Source organism: Vipera ursinii (assembly GCF_947247035.1).
Source record: "Vipera ursinii genome assembly, chromosome: Z".
In the NCBI taxonomy this organism is placed as follows: domain Eukaryota; kingdom Metazoa; phylum Chordata; class Lepidosauria; order Squamata; family Viperidae; genus Vipera; species Vipera ursinii.
In genome coordinates, this window is record NC_139517.1 from 49063715 (window position 1) to 49082084 (window position 18370).

At 38.3% G+C, this 18370-nt stretch overlaps 2 protein-coding genes across 2 annotated transcripts in view; one reads left to right on the forward strand and one right to left on the reverse strand.

Annotated features, from left to right (window-relative positions):
• LOC310649710 (uncharacterized protein) overlaps positions 1-18370 on the reverse strand; it is a 629251-nt gene that overhangs the window by 483197 nt on the left and 127684 nt on the right. The window lies entirely within an intron of this gene.
• Positions 2140-18370, forward strand: part of ARHGAP27 (Rho GTPase activating protein 27) — a gene marked incomplete at its 5' end in the record, with an annotated part of 40139 nt that continues 23908 nt past the window's right edge. Inside the window, one exon of the mRNA XM_083378389.1 lies at positions 2140-2877. Within this exon, the coding sequence (XP_083234515.1) occupies positions 2140-2877 (738 nt within the window). The remainder of the gene's footprint in view (positions 2878-18370) is intronic.

Sequence of the window (18370 nt, forward strand, 5' to 3'; positions counted from 1 at the left end):
ATTTTAATGTTAATTGGGTTTTTTATTTTTTTTCAGGGATTGATGTAATTTTGTTTAATTGTTTTTAACTTTTGTATTCCTTGTTTTAAATACCCTGTAAACCGCCCTGAGTCCTTTGGGAATAGGGCGGTATATAAATCCAAATAAATAAATAAATAAATAAATAAATAAATAAATAAATAAATAAATTCTTAAGGAAATAAAATAATTTCAATCTGAAAATAAAAGTTTAAATAAAAAGATTAGAGTGATCAGGATACTTAATTTTTAGTTTAATAGCTCATGATGATTGTCAACAAAATGCAAAGTATAATAAAATATTTAGCATTTTACTATATGTCTTTGGCTTCTTTGATACTTAGCTATAATTGCATATATTTAGTACTATGGATGTGACAAGAAAAACTATATGGTAGCTATAAATTGTATTGTTAAAACTGCATAATAGATATGCAATCCTAAACTCCAGTTTAAAAAGAAATGGAAAAACTAAGGATGTTATCTTGCTTGTAAACTTCCAGCAGAATCTATTCAGCCAGAGTTTAAAACAAATTTCTGGATCAGATAGAACTTTGTTCTTTTCTGGTATGCAAAACCATAGAGAAAGACCCAGTCCTAGTAATATTAGAAACTTCTTTTCCAGTTGGTGGTGAAAGAGTTTCCAAAAGAAATTAATTTTAAACACATTATTTTCTAGATGGGAAGATAATCTATATGGAAGGAATTCCAGTTCCTGCTCATTGACATTTGACGTTTTCACTATTAAAATTTATATTTTTTCATAAGGAGTGTTTATCTTTTGCAAGCCAGGTAGAGATCTGAAAGGCTGTTCCAAAACAGCTTCAATAAATGAAAAAATTGGAAAAGGAAAAGAAAGGTTTTTCTAAATATCATGCAATTTGGAAAAAGAAAGTAGGAGCTAAAGAACAAGCCAAGCAGGGAGGGAAAAGTCTAAATGCTAGAATGGGAAAACAGATTGGGTTACTTTTATTATTTTAAAAGGAAAAACAAAACAGAATTTCAGGGCAGATCAGAAATATTTTGATGTGAGGAAGACAAAATGGCATCACCAACACCCTAACTCACGTACATCTGAGGAGGTCAATTACAAAAGGAAAAAAGAGCAGTCAGTGAAGCAAGTAGAGATTTTCTCTATAGTATTTCCTTGCAATCCTCCCCTCCATCCCCACAGTCCCTCTTAGCCCCTGCTGCCTGAGAGAATCATCTCAGCCTATATTGTTACATTACAGCAGTGTTGGAAGTGGTTTGAACCTTATCCTGAAAACACAAATGCGTCAGAATGGTATTTATATCATTCTTGGCAATTTTTTGCTTAGATCATCCTATGCATCTGCAGACAAAAATGTTTTCTTGATTAAGAGGCAGGAAAATAAAGCGACCCTGGCAGAAAACAAAATGATAAATGGAAGCATTCTGAGATTACATTGAGCCTGCACAGAAAAGGAGGATACAAAATTAGCTTTGCAGCATAATGTGGTATAGCAAGTTTCATAGAACAATAACAAACGTTTGGTTACAGACTAATTGCAATTGCAATTATACTTATGCCAATTCCAGTTATAATACTCTTTCACACTTACCATTTACCAGGGTTGGCATGAGGAGGCAATATCAAGCTGTGATTTAGAAGCTGCCCTCAACCTGATCCTTTACAAATATGTAGTCATCCTTTACCATGGCATCTTTTAAGGCTGAAAATTAACTTTCAGTATACACTTTCAGTAGCTTGCAACTGAAAGTTAGAACAAATTAGCAGTGGGAAATGGTAGGTGTCAAACTGGCAGCCCGTGGGCCACATGCGTTATGTGCAGGCCACGCCCACCCTGGCTCTGCAAAGGCAAAAAAGTCACGATACATCACGATATGTCACGTGACATGATTAAGTTTGACACCCATGTGGTAGAAGAACATTAGGTTACGTTGTAAAGTATAAAAAGAATGATGATGCAAAAATAAGTACATTGTGTATCATTTATTTGGACAGCAGAATTATGTCATTAAAAAAAACTTCTATCCTTCTTCCTCAAATTAAGTATGTACAGGCCTGTATAAAGTCATGTTTAACAAACTTTTTTTTCTTTCAGAGGGAAATAAATAATCCACTTTGGGACACTAAAGATGGACTCTCCAGGCAGAGAGGAGGAGACATATGTGCTGGTGGAATATGCCTTTGAATATACCTCCAAGGATGGCCAACTTGTCACAATCAAACCCAATGAGAGATATATGCTTTTAAGGCGAACCAATGACCACTGGTGGCATGTTAGGAAAAGCAAAAATTCCCAGGCTTTTTACATCCCAGCTAAGTATGTCAGAGTGTTGAGCTCCTTTATGCCTTCTGAAAGGTCATGTCACACAACACAGATAGAGGCTAACAATTTAGGGACCTCCATTAGAGTTGGCACTGATCAATTGCCAGAGTATGAATATCGATTTGTGACAGCTGTTCAAGAATGCAAAACAGATACCTCACAGCAATATTCCAGCTACTTAAAGATGGGAACAGTAAAGTCTCTGAAAAATAATGGGAAGAATCTACCCACTTCTAGAGCAGTGAGAGCCATACAGCCCCCTCTCAGTGCCTTATGCAGTTCTCATAAGCCACTTTACCTGATAGACTCTAATCATACTCTGGCCTGCCAAGGTGGTTCTGCTGAGTACATAAGGCCTGCTGTATCTCTGGATGACTTGACAAGATTCACACTTCCCACCCAGGCAGGTGTGGGGAACTCAGGATTGTACAAAGCTGCTTCGTGGGCTCATCCTCACCCATTTCTGAACAACAATTCTGAAAACATCTGTAAATTGGTGAAGAATCAAGTGACACAGGACATGCAAGAATGCTGTGTCAAAGAGGTACTCTAACAATTTCTTATTAAAGAACTGCATTTCCTAGGTCCCAAATGTGTTTGCCTACATATTCCCTTATTCCATTTTAATGGAATATGAATACAGGGGGCTATGGGAATTATAATCCAGTAGATTCTGGAAGATATTTGTGTGGGGAAGGCTTTTATGTCTGCCTCCAGAACTCACTGGACTGCAATATCCATAATTCCCAACACTGTCACATTGAAGAAGGCCAAATGAAAGACTAGAAATAACAATTGCTTAAAAACCACACTGGATTGGTGTTAGCCATTTCTAGCTTTGTTTCTAGTCTATTATTTAGCCTCATCACCTGCAGGTCTCCTCAGAGTTCATTCGTTTGCAGTCGGTAGTATCCGTGCTAGGGAATTGTTGAAATCTCCGGTTTTCTTTATTAGTGATTGGATGCCATTAAAAGACATTCTGATCTCAATTCAGTTCCAGATACGTTTGCCAAACTTCATTATAGTATTTCTCTGTAACTGATATTCCCAGTTTGCTATCAAACCTTAGCATACTTTGTCTCAGATTCTGCCATTTCTGACTGGAGATCTTAAAGTAGAATAAGGTAAAGGTAAAGGTTCCCCCACACATGCGTGCTAGTCGTTTCTGACTCTAGGGGCCAGTGCTCATCTCCGTTTCAAAGCCGAAGAGCCAGCACTTGTCCGAGGACGTCTCCATGGTCATGTGGCTGGCATGACTAGACGCCAAAGGCGCACGGAACGCTGTTACCTTCCCACAGGAGTGGCCCCTATTTTTCTACTTGCATTTTTTACGTGCTTTCGAACTGCTAGGTTGGCAGAAGCTGGGACGAGTAACAGGCGCTCACTCTGTTACGCGGCACTCGGGATTTGACCCGCCAAACTGCCGACCTTCTGATCAACAAGCTCAGCGTCCTAACCCACTGAGCCACCGCGTCCCTTTAAAGTAGAATACTCCCAGGTTAAAACTTCTAGTGCCAGGGCTGAGAAATATCATATTAGAACTCTTATGACAAGCATACAATTATGTCTTTACACACATAGATTCTGATACAAAGTCATTCACTTATTCTTCAGAGTACTACAATTTTTATTGTCTAAAAAATGAATATGATTAGTTACATCTATTCCACAACCATAAATGGCAGCTCAGTTTTGTTATGATACACAAGCTGACTCCACACAGTATAGTAAGCTAAGGGAAAGTGAAGTAGGTTAACTTGTGGCTCAGAATGTTGCACAGAGGCAAGCAATTGTGTTCGTTCAATAATCCATAAGGGCTCAGTGGGTTAGGACGCTAAGCTTGTCCACCAAATGGTCGGCAGTTTGGCGGGTCAAATCCCGAGTGCCATGTAACAGCCTGTTACTTGTCCCAGCTTCTGCCAACCTAGCAGTTCGAAAGCACGTAAAAATGCAAGTAGAAAAATAGGGACCACTACGGGTGGGAAGGTAACAGATTCTATACCTCAGAATCTAATGGAATCTCAGAATGAGAAAATGAATGTCAAACATCACAATGCAAATAGCTCAAGTATGGATGTGTGGTATGAGAACACATATACATATACTGAACAACATACTAGGCGGCCACATTTCGGCCTAATGAATCCATTGAAATAATATATCAAGGAAGAATTTAGTAGTTTTGGAGATGATCCTAGTACAATAGTAGAGAAACAAATCTGCTTCTTTCAAAATAAGATGCAACTTGTCAGGCAGAAGAAATATAGACTTTTCCACATAAACCTATTGTGTTGGGACAAATACTGAAAGTATCTCAAGTGCCTGTTTACCTAATCAAGGAGCTGGCTCTCACAGTTAATAGTCTTGGGAGCGTAATTTGAATAAATTTCAATTCCTATTTTCTATGCAGAGATAAGCAAATAAAGAGTAAATGGAAGAGATGTCTCAGTTATGCACAGTGTAAGAGAGAACTGAGCAGCACCGTTGAGGTTCATATAATACATGATGTGTAATTTCAAATGAAACACCTGCCAGCTTTAGTTTCATTGCTTTACTTCCAGCCTTGACTTATAATTCAGCCTGGCCTATAGATACTTTGCATAGCATATTCCTGCTGATCAAACTGTAATCTGAAGACACAAGAGCTAATCATATTGTTGCTCTAATTAGCCGCCAATCCTAAAAGTTTCTATTAAGAAACTTTTCTCTAAAGCTACATTAGTTTGTGTTTTGATTCTTCTTGGCTTAATTTATTAGTGTTTACTACTAGTGTTTATTATTATGCATGGCCCAAGCTCCCTTATTCAATAGCCTATAGTTAAAAAATGCTTAGCTTAGCATCTGAACCACATTGTAGCATTGGAGAAGATGTGTGGACCTCCACAGTTGTTTGGCACTAAGTTACATCCTTGTGATGTCATGGCACATGTAGAAAAAGTTTGGGCTTGCATCATGACACTTGTGATGTCAATTTCAAAAACACTTACCCCCAGATGACAGGGATATATATATATATATATATATATATATATATATATATATATATATATATATATATATATATATATATATATATATATATATATATATATATATATATATAATTAATATTTAACAATAGCAATCTTTAGTGCTTCGTGAACAGTGTGTTGTCTGGGTTCATATATTTAAAACAATCAATGATAATTAATTAATCAACATGTTGGTAATATATTTCTTGATCCTCTCTTCTTCCTGTCTACATTAAACAAATATAATTCTCAATATTTTCAGTACAAACCAAGTTGAATATAAACATTTTAGTATTTATGCATATAATAATAACATCAACATATAACATGTTTTTAATCAGTATTTCCATTGTATTTATAAAAGTCACCTTATTAAATCATTATATGTCCTGTCTTCAAGATTCTTATTGAAGCTTAGTCTCCTCTCAGTATTCAATCCACTCTTATCAGTCATAGTTTTCTCAAAATTCATTTAAATAGAGCCTCTCAATGTTTTAACCTTTCATATATTCTAAAAGTATTATACTACTTATATATCTTATTCCTCTTACTATAGGACCCCTTTACAAGCTTTATCTATTCTTTTGGCTACATTCCAACAATATTTAATCCTATAATACACCATCTAATAATCTTTCTCTAGGGCCTCTTTATATCCAAACTATATATAAGACAAACAAGTAAGGTATCAGGTTTTTGTCTCCCACGTTTTGATGATTCTTCTGACAGTTCTTTAATCCATTTTATTTGTTCTTTTTTATCCTCAAATTTGTTTTGAAGTCCTGGAAGATAACGCATCTTTTTTGTCTTCTTTATTATAGTAAGGTTTTGCAGATATTATTTTTTTTGTATTAAATTGTAGTTTTCTTCATTTGTAGCTTTTCTATTTATGTCACTTTCATTTAATTTATATTCTGTTGTCAGATTTGTTTGTTCGTTCTTTGTTGTCATTTTTTGAGTGTCATTTAGTGGTAGGTTTAAGTTAAAGATATTGTCAAACTGATTCCTAATCTCATCATGGTTTGAAACAATTATTGTTTGAATCTGCCACAGCATTGTATATATTTTCTCCTGGAATGTATTTGTATTGTCTTGAGTCATTGTTCCTGCAGATCTTTGAAACTCCAAACTGGGTTCTTCAGGAAGAGGTGTTAGGTATAATTTTATATTACGTTTAGATAGGTATATAATATTATCTCTCCCCTCTAAGTAGTTTTCCATCGGTGTCATAATCTTTTTAATTAGTTTTATCAAGTCAGTCCATCTTAAAATCCAAATAGCCAAATCTTATGTAGTTCTTTTCTTTATATAATGGTTTTATAATCCAGTACGTTTCAAATTGTCAAGGCACCACTAAAAACAATATTTTGTGGCAGTTTTCTTTTCAGGGTTCTTATAATTATCAGCCAGTCGGGATTCAGTTCAGTTGACCATCTAAAAGTTTTCCAGTAATTTCTCCTTTAGATGATTAGCCAAAGGCCAAAATTTTTATTTCTTTGCAAACAGTTCTTAGGTTAAGATTTAAGGATGCACTTCAGTGTGTTTATAATCCCAGAAGGTAAGCAGCTTCTAAACATATGTAGTTTCGCTCAATAGTAGATAACTATCTATCTATCTATCTATCTATCTATCTATCTATCTATCTATCTATCTATTTATCTATCTATCTTTTCATCAATGCTTTTTCAGGTATAAAGTTTTAACAATTTTCTTAGCTTTCAAATTTATCCAAACTGTGGTAATGTTTATTCCCCATAAGGCTTTAATTCGTTGCTTCCGTCTATAGAATGGTGAGGCAATTCCCGCACCGCCCCCCCTTATCACTTCGCAAGGCTTTTTGCTTCTTGGGGATCTTTTCCAGAAAATTAGGTATAAAATAGGAGAGAGAAGATCAAATTCCTCACCAAGTTTCAAGCACGCTGTTCACTGTTATTACCTTTGGACTTTGGCTGCAAGTAGCTTGGGCTGATCAGTGAGGTGTGGCCAGCCTTTCTCCTGTCGGATTAGAAGGCTTTCCCCAAACTGACTGAAATGACCACCATTGTTCCAGCATCATCGGGGCACCCTTCTTTCTTCATCGCTTCTCTGGGATGACTTAGACCCATTTAGGGTTCCCTGGCAGAGCGAAACTAGTCGTGGGGTGTGGAGATCCATGATCCCGCAACTGGGTGCTACAGCACAAGACCAGAAGTTCCTCAGATGACAGGGATTTTAATAGACTGATTGTGCAACTTCTATATCTCAGATCTCGGAGTCCTAGTAGACAATCACTTCAATATGAGCCAGCAGTATTCTGCAGCTGCCCCAAAAGCCAACACAGTGCTAGGCTGCATTAACAGAGGGATAGAATCAAGATCACGTGAAGTACTAATACCACTTTACAATGCCTTGGTAAGACCACACCTGGAATACTGCATCCAGTTTTGGTCACCACGATGTAAAAAAGATGTCGAGACTCTAGAAAGAGTACAGAGAAGAGCAACAAAGATGATTGGGGGACTGGAGGCTAAAACATATAGGGAACGGTTGCTGGAATTGGGTATGTGTAGCTTAATGAAGAGAAGGGTGAGGGGTGACATGATAGCAGTGTTCCAATATCTCAGGGGCTGCCACAAAGAAGAGGGAGCCAAGCTATTCTCCAAAGCACCTGAAAGCAGGACAAGAAGCAATGGATGGAAACTAGTCAAGGAGAGAAGCAACCTAGAACTAAGGAGAAACTTCCTGACAGTTAGAACAATTAACCAGTGGAACAACCTGCCTCCAGAGGTGGTGAATGCTCCAACACTGGAGGTTTTTAAGAAGAGACTGGACAGCCATTTGCCTGAAATGGTATAGGGTTTCCTGCCTGAGCAGGGGGTTGGACTAGATGACCTCCAAGATCCCTTCCAACTTATATTATTATTATTATTATTATTATTATTATTATTATTATTATTATTATTATTATTATTATTATTATTATTATTATAAATTTTTTGAGATGCACCTCCAAGTATGCACTTCAAAACTAGGTGGGAACTAACTTATAGGTTAGTTATACCTCTAGACTAGATTAGTGCAATGCTTCTGATTAGACAGGCAGCATGCCTAGATCATGGCTTTTCAAGCGGTGGTATGCGTACCACTACTGGTACATGAGCACCTGGCTGGTGGTATGCAGCGTCACCTGCCTCTCCCCCTGCCTCCCCCCCTGCTGCCTCCTCCCTACCCCCACCCCCGCACTCTGCTCCTTCCCAGCTCACTTGCTACTGGAAAGCATGCTGCTTGGCAGCAGCCTGCAAGAACCCTACAGAGGGCGTGCGCAGGCGCAGAGCGAGACCCCACCCTCCCCAGGGATTTGTTGTGCAGCAACTGGATTGACTTCAGATTGGTGCTTCTTCGGGACACACATTCCTGTTAAGGTGCACTGATTCCAGGTTAATTGATTGCCTATATACTACCGTATTTTCCGGCGTATAAGACGACTTTTTAACCCATGAAAATCTTCTCAAAAGTTGGGGGGTCGTCTTATACGCCCAGTCGTCTTATACGCCCAGTCGTCTTATACGCCGGAAAATAGTACATAAATCAATCGAGTGCCCCCGTTCTTGCAAAGCAACTTCAAGCCTCCTTAGTCCAGTACCCCCTCCAACATGACTCTCCCTTCCCACCCCCAAGAGCCTCTAAGCCCCTTCCCCTCCCCCTTGCAAATGCCAGACCCCGGGAGCGGCAGGAAGCCCCTCCCCCTCGCCCAAGCGGCATCTGAGCATAAGCAGAGCGCGCCCTGCTACCCGCTATCTCTCCCGGCAGTCTGGACAGCAGTACGTGGTGGCCTGGCTCCCCTCTCGCCCACAGAACACGCAGCGGCCCTCGCCAGCCGGCCTCGGCATGGCCGCCCCAAGTCCGGCTCTCCAGCGCGTCTTCCGGGCCTGCCTGGCCGACTGCCTCCCGGGCGGAGCTTGGCTCCAGATGTGGCGCCTGCTCCATCTGCAAATGTGTTCTCAAAGCTGGATTGTGCTTGGCTGTGCAGGCTGCCGAAAGGCGGGGACTCAGAGTTCCCGCGGTGGTTGCGGCTTCTGGCGTGCCGTTTGCAGAGTCTGGCCTGGAAGAGCGTGTTGTTTGAATGCAGCTCTTGCGTTTATTCCAAAGGATGGGTGGAAGGAAAAGCCCCTCTGGGCTTCAAAAGGGAGGTTTTGCACCATCTGCATCAGACGGGGCTGAATTGGGCTTGTGTCGGACACTTGGCAACTGGCATGTAAGTATTTTCCGGCGTATAAGACAAAAAATCTTGAAAATCTTCTCAAAAGTCGGGGGTCATCTTATACACCCAGTCATCTTATACACCGGAAAATACAGTATAAATAGGAAGGTGGAGAAGACCATACCTTGAAAGGACAGTAGCCAGGGCTGAAATAACTAGCAGCAAATGATAAATGCCAAATGAACTTCTCTTAAGTTAGAACTATCCTTGTAAACATAGCTCTGAGGCAACTGCGTAGTTCAACCTACACCATTGCATGTATAATGTAAGATAGTATTGAGACCCGAAGACTGCTCCTTGTAGTACATTAATGCCTTTAAATGAAATTCTTAATCAGTTGAGTATTATGAAGTAATCCATGCCCACACAATCCTTTCCACAGAGTTCATCATTTAAATCGGTACTGTGTCAAATATTGGAACATACTATTTCCAATAAAAATCAATTTTGTGGTGCAAATGGTAATAGTTGTGCATCTGTGTCTCTTAATATTACAAGGCCAGAAGTTTCAAGTGTTTCTTCCATTCTTGCTAAATTACCCTTGAGGCAAGGGAGAGGCCTCAAGTGCAGAATTAGCCTTGAGTTCTTGCACACCTGCAAGAGATCCAGAACTGACACACACCTACCCCTTAAGCTCCATAGAGGCTTATCTATTCCCTGGTTGAGGGTGGCATTTTAGGGAGATGGCTATATAATAGACAGAATATAATAAAGTAGCAGGCTTAAACTTTACACATGTCAATCTGGTTGCTTGTGCCTGACGCAAGTACAGAATTCACATAACTCAATTCCATAGTACAGGGAAACTGGTTTAACAGCTGAATGGAACACTGAATTGGTGTCACTACTGTGGTGTTTGGTTCATTCATCTAATGCTTATGGCAAATGCCTAATATTCTCTTTTACGCCAAAATACAAAATATATTGATACTACCAGTGCTACTACATGGATTAAATCATGGACATATCCAAGGATCAAAAACATGGAAACTTTCCAAATTTGCTGCCTCCATATGACCATTGACAACATATTTAAAGAATGGGTATGAAAAGAAACCATCTGTCAACAATACTGCAATAAGCCAACAATAGCCAATGAAAGCCAAAAATGGCAGCTGAGATAGTATGGCTTATTTTCAGAAAAATGGCTCCAGATTATATCATGCAAGCTACAAGAGTGATTTGTGTTATCTGTGCATTTCATGTGCCTTCCATGATTCCTTCTGCCTTACAGGAGGTGATAGTGTACCCCATTATCACAACATCCTCCCTAAATCTGCCCAGTACAGATAATTACTACCCAGTTTTGAAGCTCCAGCTTTCTTATTAGATTACCAGGACCAGGATTCAGATTTGTGCATGGTCATCTTGGTGAATAATATGTAATCCACACCTGGATAGGGAAACTGCTCCCATCCTTGTCTTTTTAGATAAATTTTGATACTATTAATTATGGTACCCATTGGGCTCAGCACTCTCTGTGCTCCTATTCAACATCTACATGAAGCCATTGGGCGAGATCACCCATCACCATGGACAGAGCTATCAATATGCTGATGATACTCAGTTGTATATCTCAGCCCATGGTAAGTTAAGTGATGCCATGACCTCCCTTTTGCAGTGCCTGAAGGTTGTTAGGGCCTGGATGGGGAGCACAGGTTGAAAATGAATCCTGGCAAGACCAGGTGGCTGTGGGTTTGGGGTTTATTGGCCCATGGGGAATTGCCACTTTTGGTCTTGGTTGGGGTGGCGCTGCCACAAACAGACCCAGTGCGTAATCTGGGCGGTTGTCCTAGACTTTGGTTTTAATCGTTTTATTGGTTTTAGTTGGGGCTATAGATATAGTTTGATTTTTTCTTAATATATGTATTGTTATTTGTATTTTACTGTTGTTAGCCATCCTGAGTCCTTCTGGAGATAGGGCGGCATATAAGTCCCATTATAAATAAATAAATAAACTTGTGACTCCTGCTCAAAGAGCAGATGGCACTTATGGCCAAGAGGGTCTTTGTACAACTATGGGTTGTGCACCAGTTACACCCTTTCCTGGACCAACAATCCCTACTCATGGTCATTCATGCTCTAGTCATCTGCCATCCTGACTATTGCAACACACTCTACAAGGGGCTGCCCTTGAAAAGCATCCAGAAGTTCCAGCTGGTTCAAATGCAGTGGCCCACATGATTTTGTGCAGATCTGTGTGCATGTGTCACCTCTCCTGGGGGAGCTGCATTGGTTGCCGATTTGCTTCTGGGTGCAATTCAAGAGGTTGGCTGTCCCCTTTAAAGCTCTACATGGCTTGGGAACAGATTATTTGAGGGACCATCTTTTGCCAGTCACATCCACCCAACCCGCTAGAGTGGGGAGGCAAGGAATGTTGTGGATCCCATCCCCCAAGGTGATACATCTGGCGGGACCCAGAAGAAGGGCCTTCTCCATGGTAGGTCCCTCCATTTGGAACATCATCCCTCTGAAATTAGACTGGCCCCCTCTGGCATTCTTTCAGAAGGCCCTGAAGACATAGTTCTAAGAAACTAGGAAGAGTCTCTTCTGAGCTACTTACCATGCCCACTGTCTATTTATGGGCTATGCAATCTCTCATCTGACTGTTCCTTAGTCAGCCATAACCTCGTCCTGTTTTCTAGTTCCAAGATCTTTCCTACATACTATTACACATCCAGACAAATCAAGAGCAAGAATTCCAAGGTTACCTAGGTCTTCTATAAAATGTTTATGAAAAATGGTTTTGAGAATGCATGTTCACTAGTAGAAGACCCCGAATACTTAGAGTTGCTTTACAATTGTTTAAAAAAGGAGAACAGAAACAAGACACATAGACATTCTTTGAAATGTAGCTGTGATAGATAAATGTAGCTCTGATACATGGGAGATTCCATGGCTCTATGTTACTCCAACAATTAAACATGTGTGCGTGCATACATAAACACACAAATATTATTTAAAGTGAAAAGAACCTGTTCAGTGCACAACATTCTTACATCAAATTCAATAAGCTCTGGTGAAAAAAAAATAATGGAAGAGGACTTGGAATTTGAACTCGGCTTTTTTATTATATACAATTATTTTAAAGTCTACTTCAGGAAAACATCAGACTATAAAATAAGTCATGGATTATTGCAACTCCTTAAAATTGTACTATAATCATCTATCTAGATTTCCAGATAGATATGGCATATATTAACTTTTGTAGTGTCAATGTCCTTTTTAATTTATCATTGCTGTTGAAAGATTTTAATGATACTGGAAGAAACATTTTTTTAATATGAAGTTTATGATAGCTTTATTGTCTCCTTTCTCATTGGAATATAAAATGGTGGGAAACACTTTAACTTGTGTTGCTAGCTACAGGATTTATTTTTTTTAAAAAACTAGGAAAGTAAAATACATATTTATTTGGTTCAGTGGTATTTAAAAAGTAAAGGAAAAAGCATTGGTTGAAAGATAAACAGAGCACAAGAATGTTGTAAGAACTTTTAATTAAAGATGGTTCATATTTCATTTTGTAATTATACCAAAAAGTCATTCCAAATTAGAACTATTTGCAGTTTTATATAATAAATCTATGTGTAATTAATAAACCTATAAAATAATTGCTGTCAGATATTTTAACAGTAGTAGACAGAAACTATAAAGGAGGAATAGTGTTTTTCCCCCCATAAAATAATCATAGCAGCATAGGAGTATTGGTAACTACTTTTATGAGAGTACACTCCTGTTTATTATATACTCCCTTAAACAACTGGGAAACTATAGTGAATAGAAAGTAGAAAGTGGAGAAAGACTGACCTAAGCCAGTATGGTAATGCTTTATTCTTATGGATCTTACAACCTCAAAAGTCTACAGATGTGCAAAATAACACAACATGGCAAACAATATTGCTATGAACTTTTGCAAATGCAAATTTGTATCAGGTTGGCAAGCTGCTAATTGCAAACCCTTTCAGAATGTTGCCTTAAGTAGTAACCATGTTTTCTCAGAAACAGAAGAAAAATGTAAGGTTTATATTGCATGAAACCATAATTTGTTTACTGAACAATTTACAATTTGTTAAGACAACAAACTAAACCAGAAGACTATATTCACAAACTACATTGGCTCCATTTGTATAATAAGCAATACTAAACAAACAAACCACTATTTATCATAACAAATTGTACCAGCATTACAGGTTGTCCTCGACTTACAATAATTTATTTAGTGACCATTCAAAGTTACAACAGCACTGAACAAAGTGACTTACCACAGTTTTGCATACTCACAACCATTACAGCATGATCAGAATTCAGACACTCAGCAGCTGGCTCATATTGATGACGATTGCAGTGTCCCAGGGTCATGTGATCATCATTTGTGACCTTCTGGCAAGCATAGTCAGTGGGGAAGTAAGGTTCACTTAACAACTGTATTATTAACTTCACAAATGGAGTGATTCACTTAACTGTGGCAAGAAAGGTTGTAAAATGGAGCAAAACTCATTTAACAACTATTTCACTTAGCAACAGAATTTTTGGGCTTAATTGTGTTTGTAAGTTAAGAACTACCTGTATCAGATCCAAAATCCATATGGCCATCAGATGGCAGCAAAGTTAGGGGTTTTTTCCCCTGCACAATACAATATTATATCTCTTTGGCATTTCTGAAGCCAGATTCAGTAGCCCAAAATTTAAAAAAAGTAGACCTTTTTCAAAAACGTATTTTCTTCTAAGTATTCTTTCAGCTAGTCTTTAATTTGTAATGTAATTGTACATTTCTGGGGATCATGCCTGGCTAGCAACAACTTTAATCCTAGATTTTCTGGTTGTTGGCATATAAGGGCATTGTGCTAGAGCCTCACATTCTGCTTTTTTGCTCCAAAGCCAACCATGTCCTCTTTTTTTTTAGTAGTCTCCTAGCCATAATATACTGAAATGATTCATTAGCAAAAGAAGCCTGAGCTGATGAAGCATGAGGTGCTGAAAGGGTTAAGCTAAGGAGGCCTCAGTGAGTTTCTTTCCTTATGCAAATGATCTATTTGCTTCACCTGTCCCAAGAGGTGGGGGATAAGAAAGCTCAAGGGCAGGGTGGAGCTGTTGGCTAGAGGGGAAAAAAGGCCAACTGAGTGAGATAGCAAGGAGGGAGCAGCCTCTGTGACTTATCTTTCTGCCTTAGGTAAGTAAAAGTCTGAATGTTAAATACCTGGTGAATGTTTGGAGTAAGAGGTTGAACAGGGAGGGAGAAAGGGAAGAGATGTGAACCCAGGTTACTTTCTTCTTGCTGAGTCTGGGGGTAGGTGCTAATGAGGTGCTTCACTGCACCTAATGTTCTTTGTAACATAGCATTCCTTCTAAGATGTTCCAGGATTTTTTTAGTTTTCTCACCTAAAAGAGCTTTACATTCAATCTCAGTTTTGGCAAGTATGGTAAATCCTTTACAAACTTTTGGCTGTTCAGTAGTTTGTGTCAGAGCAGGCAAGATAGAAAGTTGATAGTATCAAATAGGATAATTGCCCATGTCTGACAATCTTGCTAGCAAGAATTTTATTCACGTTGGAACAGAATGATAAAAGTGTGAAACTTACCTCATTGCAATTTATATCTGCATTCTATGGTGATCCAAGGAAAGCCTATTGAAGGTTCCTATAGGGAGAGTCCGTTCAAAGCCTTCTTGCGTGTTTATCTAGGAATAATTCTAAGTAATTCTTTGATGTGTTCCTCTCAGTACATCTGCATTTAATTGCTGCACACTATGCAAAGCCAGGAATGCTAAATGTTTATTAAGCAAATAGTCTAGTTTGCATACAAAACTACAGTACATCCTTGGCAATTAAGCCAAGTGTCTGCCTCTCACGTTTGTTAAAATAAGACAGTAGTCCTTTCCCTTTCTGAGCTAATAATAACAGTTTTGCTTGTGTGTTGTGGGAACTTTCACAAAATGGCTGGTATAGGACAATTTGCCATTATCCATAACCACCTCTCAAAATGCAAAGTGATGTAATGTAATTTGCCTAAAAACCTAAGAGTAAAGGAATATAGATGGTCCTTGCTTAACAATCCTCTTGTTCAGCAACCATTTTGAATTTAAAATGGAACTGAAGCAGTAGTACTTGAGCATGATGCCTGGTTTACAGTTATGGCATCAGTGTATTGTGGTTACATGATTGCCATTTACAACCTTCTTTACTGGCTTCCTATGAGCAAAGTCAATGGGGAATCCACCAAGAGTTTGTAAATGGCAAATGTGTGATGTCCTTGCTTAATGAACTGTGGTAATTCTGGCACTTCCAAGTGCTGTTAAGTAATTTTCTGTCACTAGGTGGCACAATCATATGATGTCACACTTTATGGCTATCAATTAGCAATGGAAATTCTGGTCCCAATTAGTATCTTTAAGTGAGGACTTCCTCTCTGTAGTGGCAAAGGTGTAACAAGTAATTTGTTTTGATAGCATACTGACTGAAGAACAGAAATGGACAAATTTAAGAAACATTAAAAAGTAAAGAGTGATGTATGGTTTGGTAGGAGGAAAAAAAGTTTGTCTGGAGAAGTCAAAATTGGTATGGATAAGACTGTGCTTCTTTCCACTTCACCATATGAGAGTGAGACTTAGGTCAGACTAAAAAAGAGAGGGTCAAAATGGATGAAAATTGAGAACAGAAATAAGGGACAAATAAAAGAAATAGGTTGGGGAACACACACACACACACACATAGAGAGAGTGAGAAAGAGAGAGAAATATATATATGTGTGTGTGTGTGTGTGTATATATATATGTGTGTGTGTGTATATATATATGTGTGTGTGTATATATATATATGTATGTGTATATATATATATATATATATATATATATATATATATATATATATATATATATATATATATATATATATATATATATATATATATACACACACATACATATACGGTACATATACACATACATACACATACACACACACACACACACATATATATCATGCCTAATGCTCTTGCCCTCTATTTTTCTCCACAGCAACAATTACCCAGCCAGCTTTCAAGCCTAAAGGAGGCCTAAGTACTCAGACTCTTGCTTGCTAGGCTAACACCATCAGCATTTTAAATGAAGAAATTAATCTTTGGGGTTTTTTCCCCCCAAATACGTCTTCTGGTACTATGGCCAAACAATTACCTTTTGCCCTATTCATCTAGATTATATTGTTCCAGAAGTCTTTGTCTAAGTTTTCATGAGCAAACTTTAGACTTACTCTGATGTTTTTTTTTCTGAACAACAAAGGTTTCCTCCTGGCATATTTCTCATATGGATTTAATTTTTGCAGGTACTCTCTATAGATAGAATCATTCACCTTCATAGCAATAGTGTATTGTGTATATAATGAAATTTTGAGGACCTTGGAGACTTCTTTCAGCATCTCTTGAACTGAGCTTGTTGGAATGGCCTGTCCTGAGTAGATTGGCAGTTGTTAGAAATCTCTTCCACTTGTGGAATGATTGGTGTCTAGTTGTTTGGTAATCTTTTTAAATTCCTACCCAGGTTCACCCAGTTTTCTTTCTGAAAACTCCAAAAAGCATTTTCAAACTAAGTATGGTGATACCACCAATATAACAGCAAACAGCAATCAAACTAAATATCTGAGATTTATATAAGACAATTTCCTTCCAGATCCTTCCTAACAGTGTTCTAATCATTTGCACCTGATCTGGTGCATCTGATTTTAATTTTAAGTATTTGAGGTATCTATAGTGATGAACATAGTTCATGTATCTTTTCCACCTGCAAATTTTGTTGTCCATAATTGTCTCTTAGTCCTCTGCCTTGCCCCTCTTTTTATCCTGCAAAATAATTTTCCTTTTTGGTTTTTGGAAATAAAAATAATCTCAAAGCCTAATATATTTGCATTGTCTGGTTCACTGTATAATTGTAACCAATCTTCATTCAATTAAAATTTAGGCAATGGGCTCCCTCATTTAAAAAGTGTTGAGTTTTTGGTGTTCTGACACATGGGTAAGCTTTTCTTTTATCCCTGTTAAGGTAGAGAAAGAGGAAGGGATTTTAGTGAGTTAAAACAAAATGCTAGAAAAAAACATTAGATATAACTCATTACCACAGTAACCATTTTATCCCACAAACCCCAACAGGAAACATGTGAAAGGCAAAGGGCTGAGTTCTTGTTTTGCACTTTATGTTGTGTTGCTTTCTGACTCTTGATTGGCCTGTGGTTGAGAAAGCACTTTTTTCCCACTCTGCCATTTTCCTTCCGTTAAGGCACTGCTTCTAAGCTTTAGACCGATCTTCTTGGGTTGCATTAGCAATGGGTGACTGGATTCCTACCTCACCTTCCTGGCATAAATCATCCCGGACATCAAACTCATCTGAGGTATGGCAATGGGAAGGGTAGGAGATTGTCCTTTAAGTCAAGAGACTTACTAAGCTTTGCTTGAAGACAGTCCAGAACCTATTGAGAGTGCTGTACCAGAAATGGGTGAATATTCAGGCCAAATCTTAGTGAAGAAATATCATGCTGCTTTCAAAATGCAGGAGTGTAGCAAAAACTTGTAAGAGTGGCTCTCAGTTTAACTTTCCAGGAAAGTTTGTCTATCCTGTACTAATGTATCTACTCAGTTTCTGCCTATCACTGAATCTTCATTGTCTACACACTGAATTTCTGTTTGTGAGATAGTTGTAAGAAAACTAGTGTTCTATAAACGGGAGAAATCTTAACTACAAGTAAATGTGCCACATAGTAATTACAATGTTGATGAATTTACATGCTGCCTTTTCATATTTT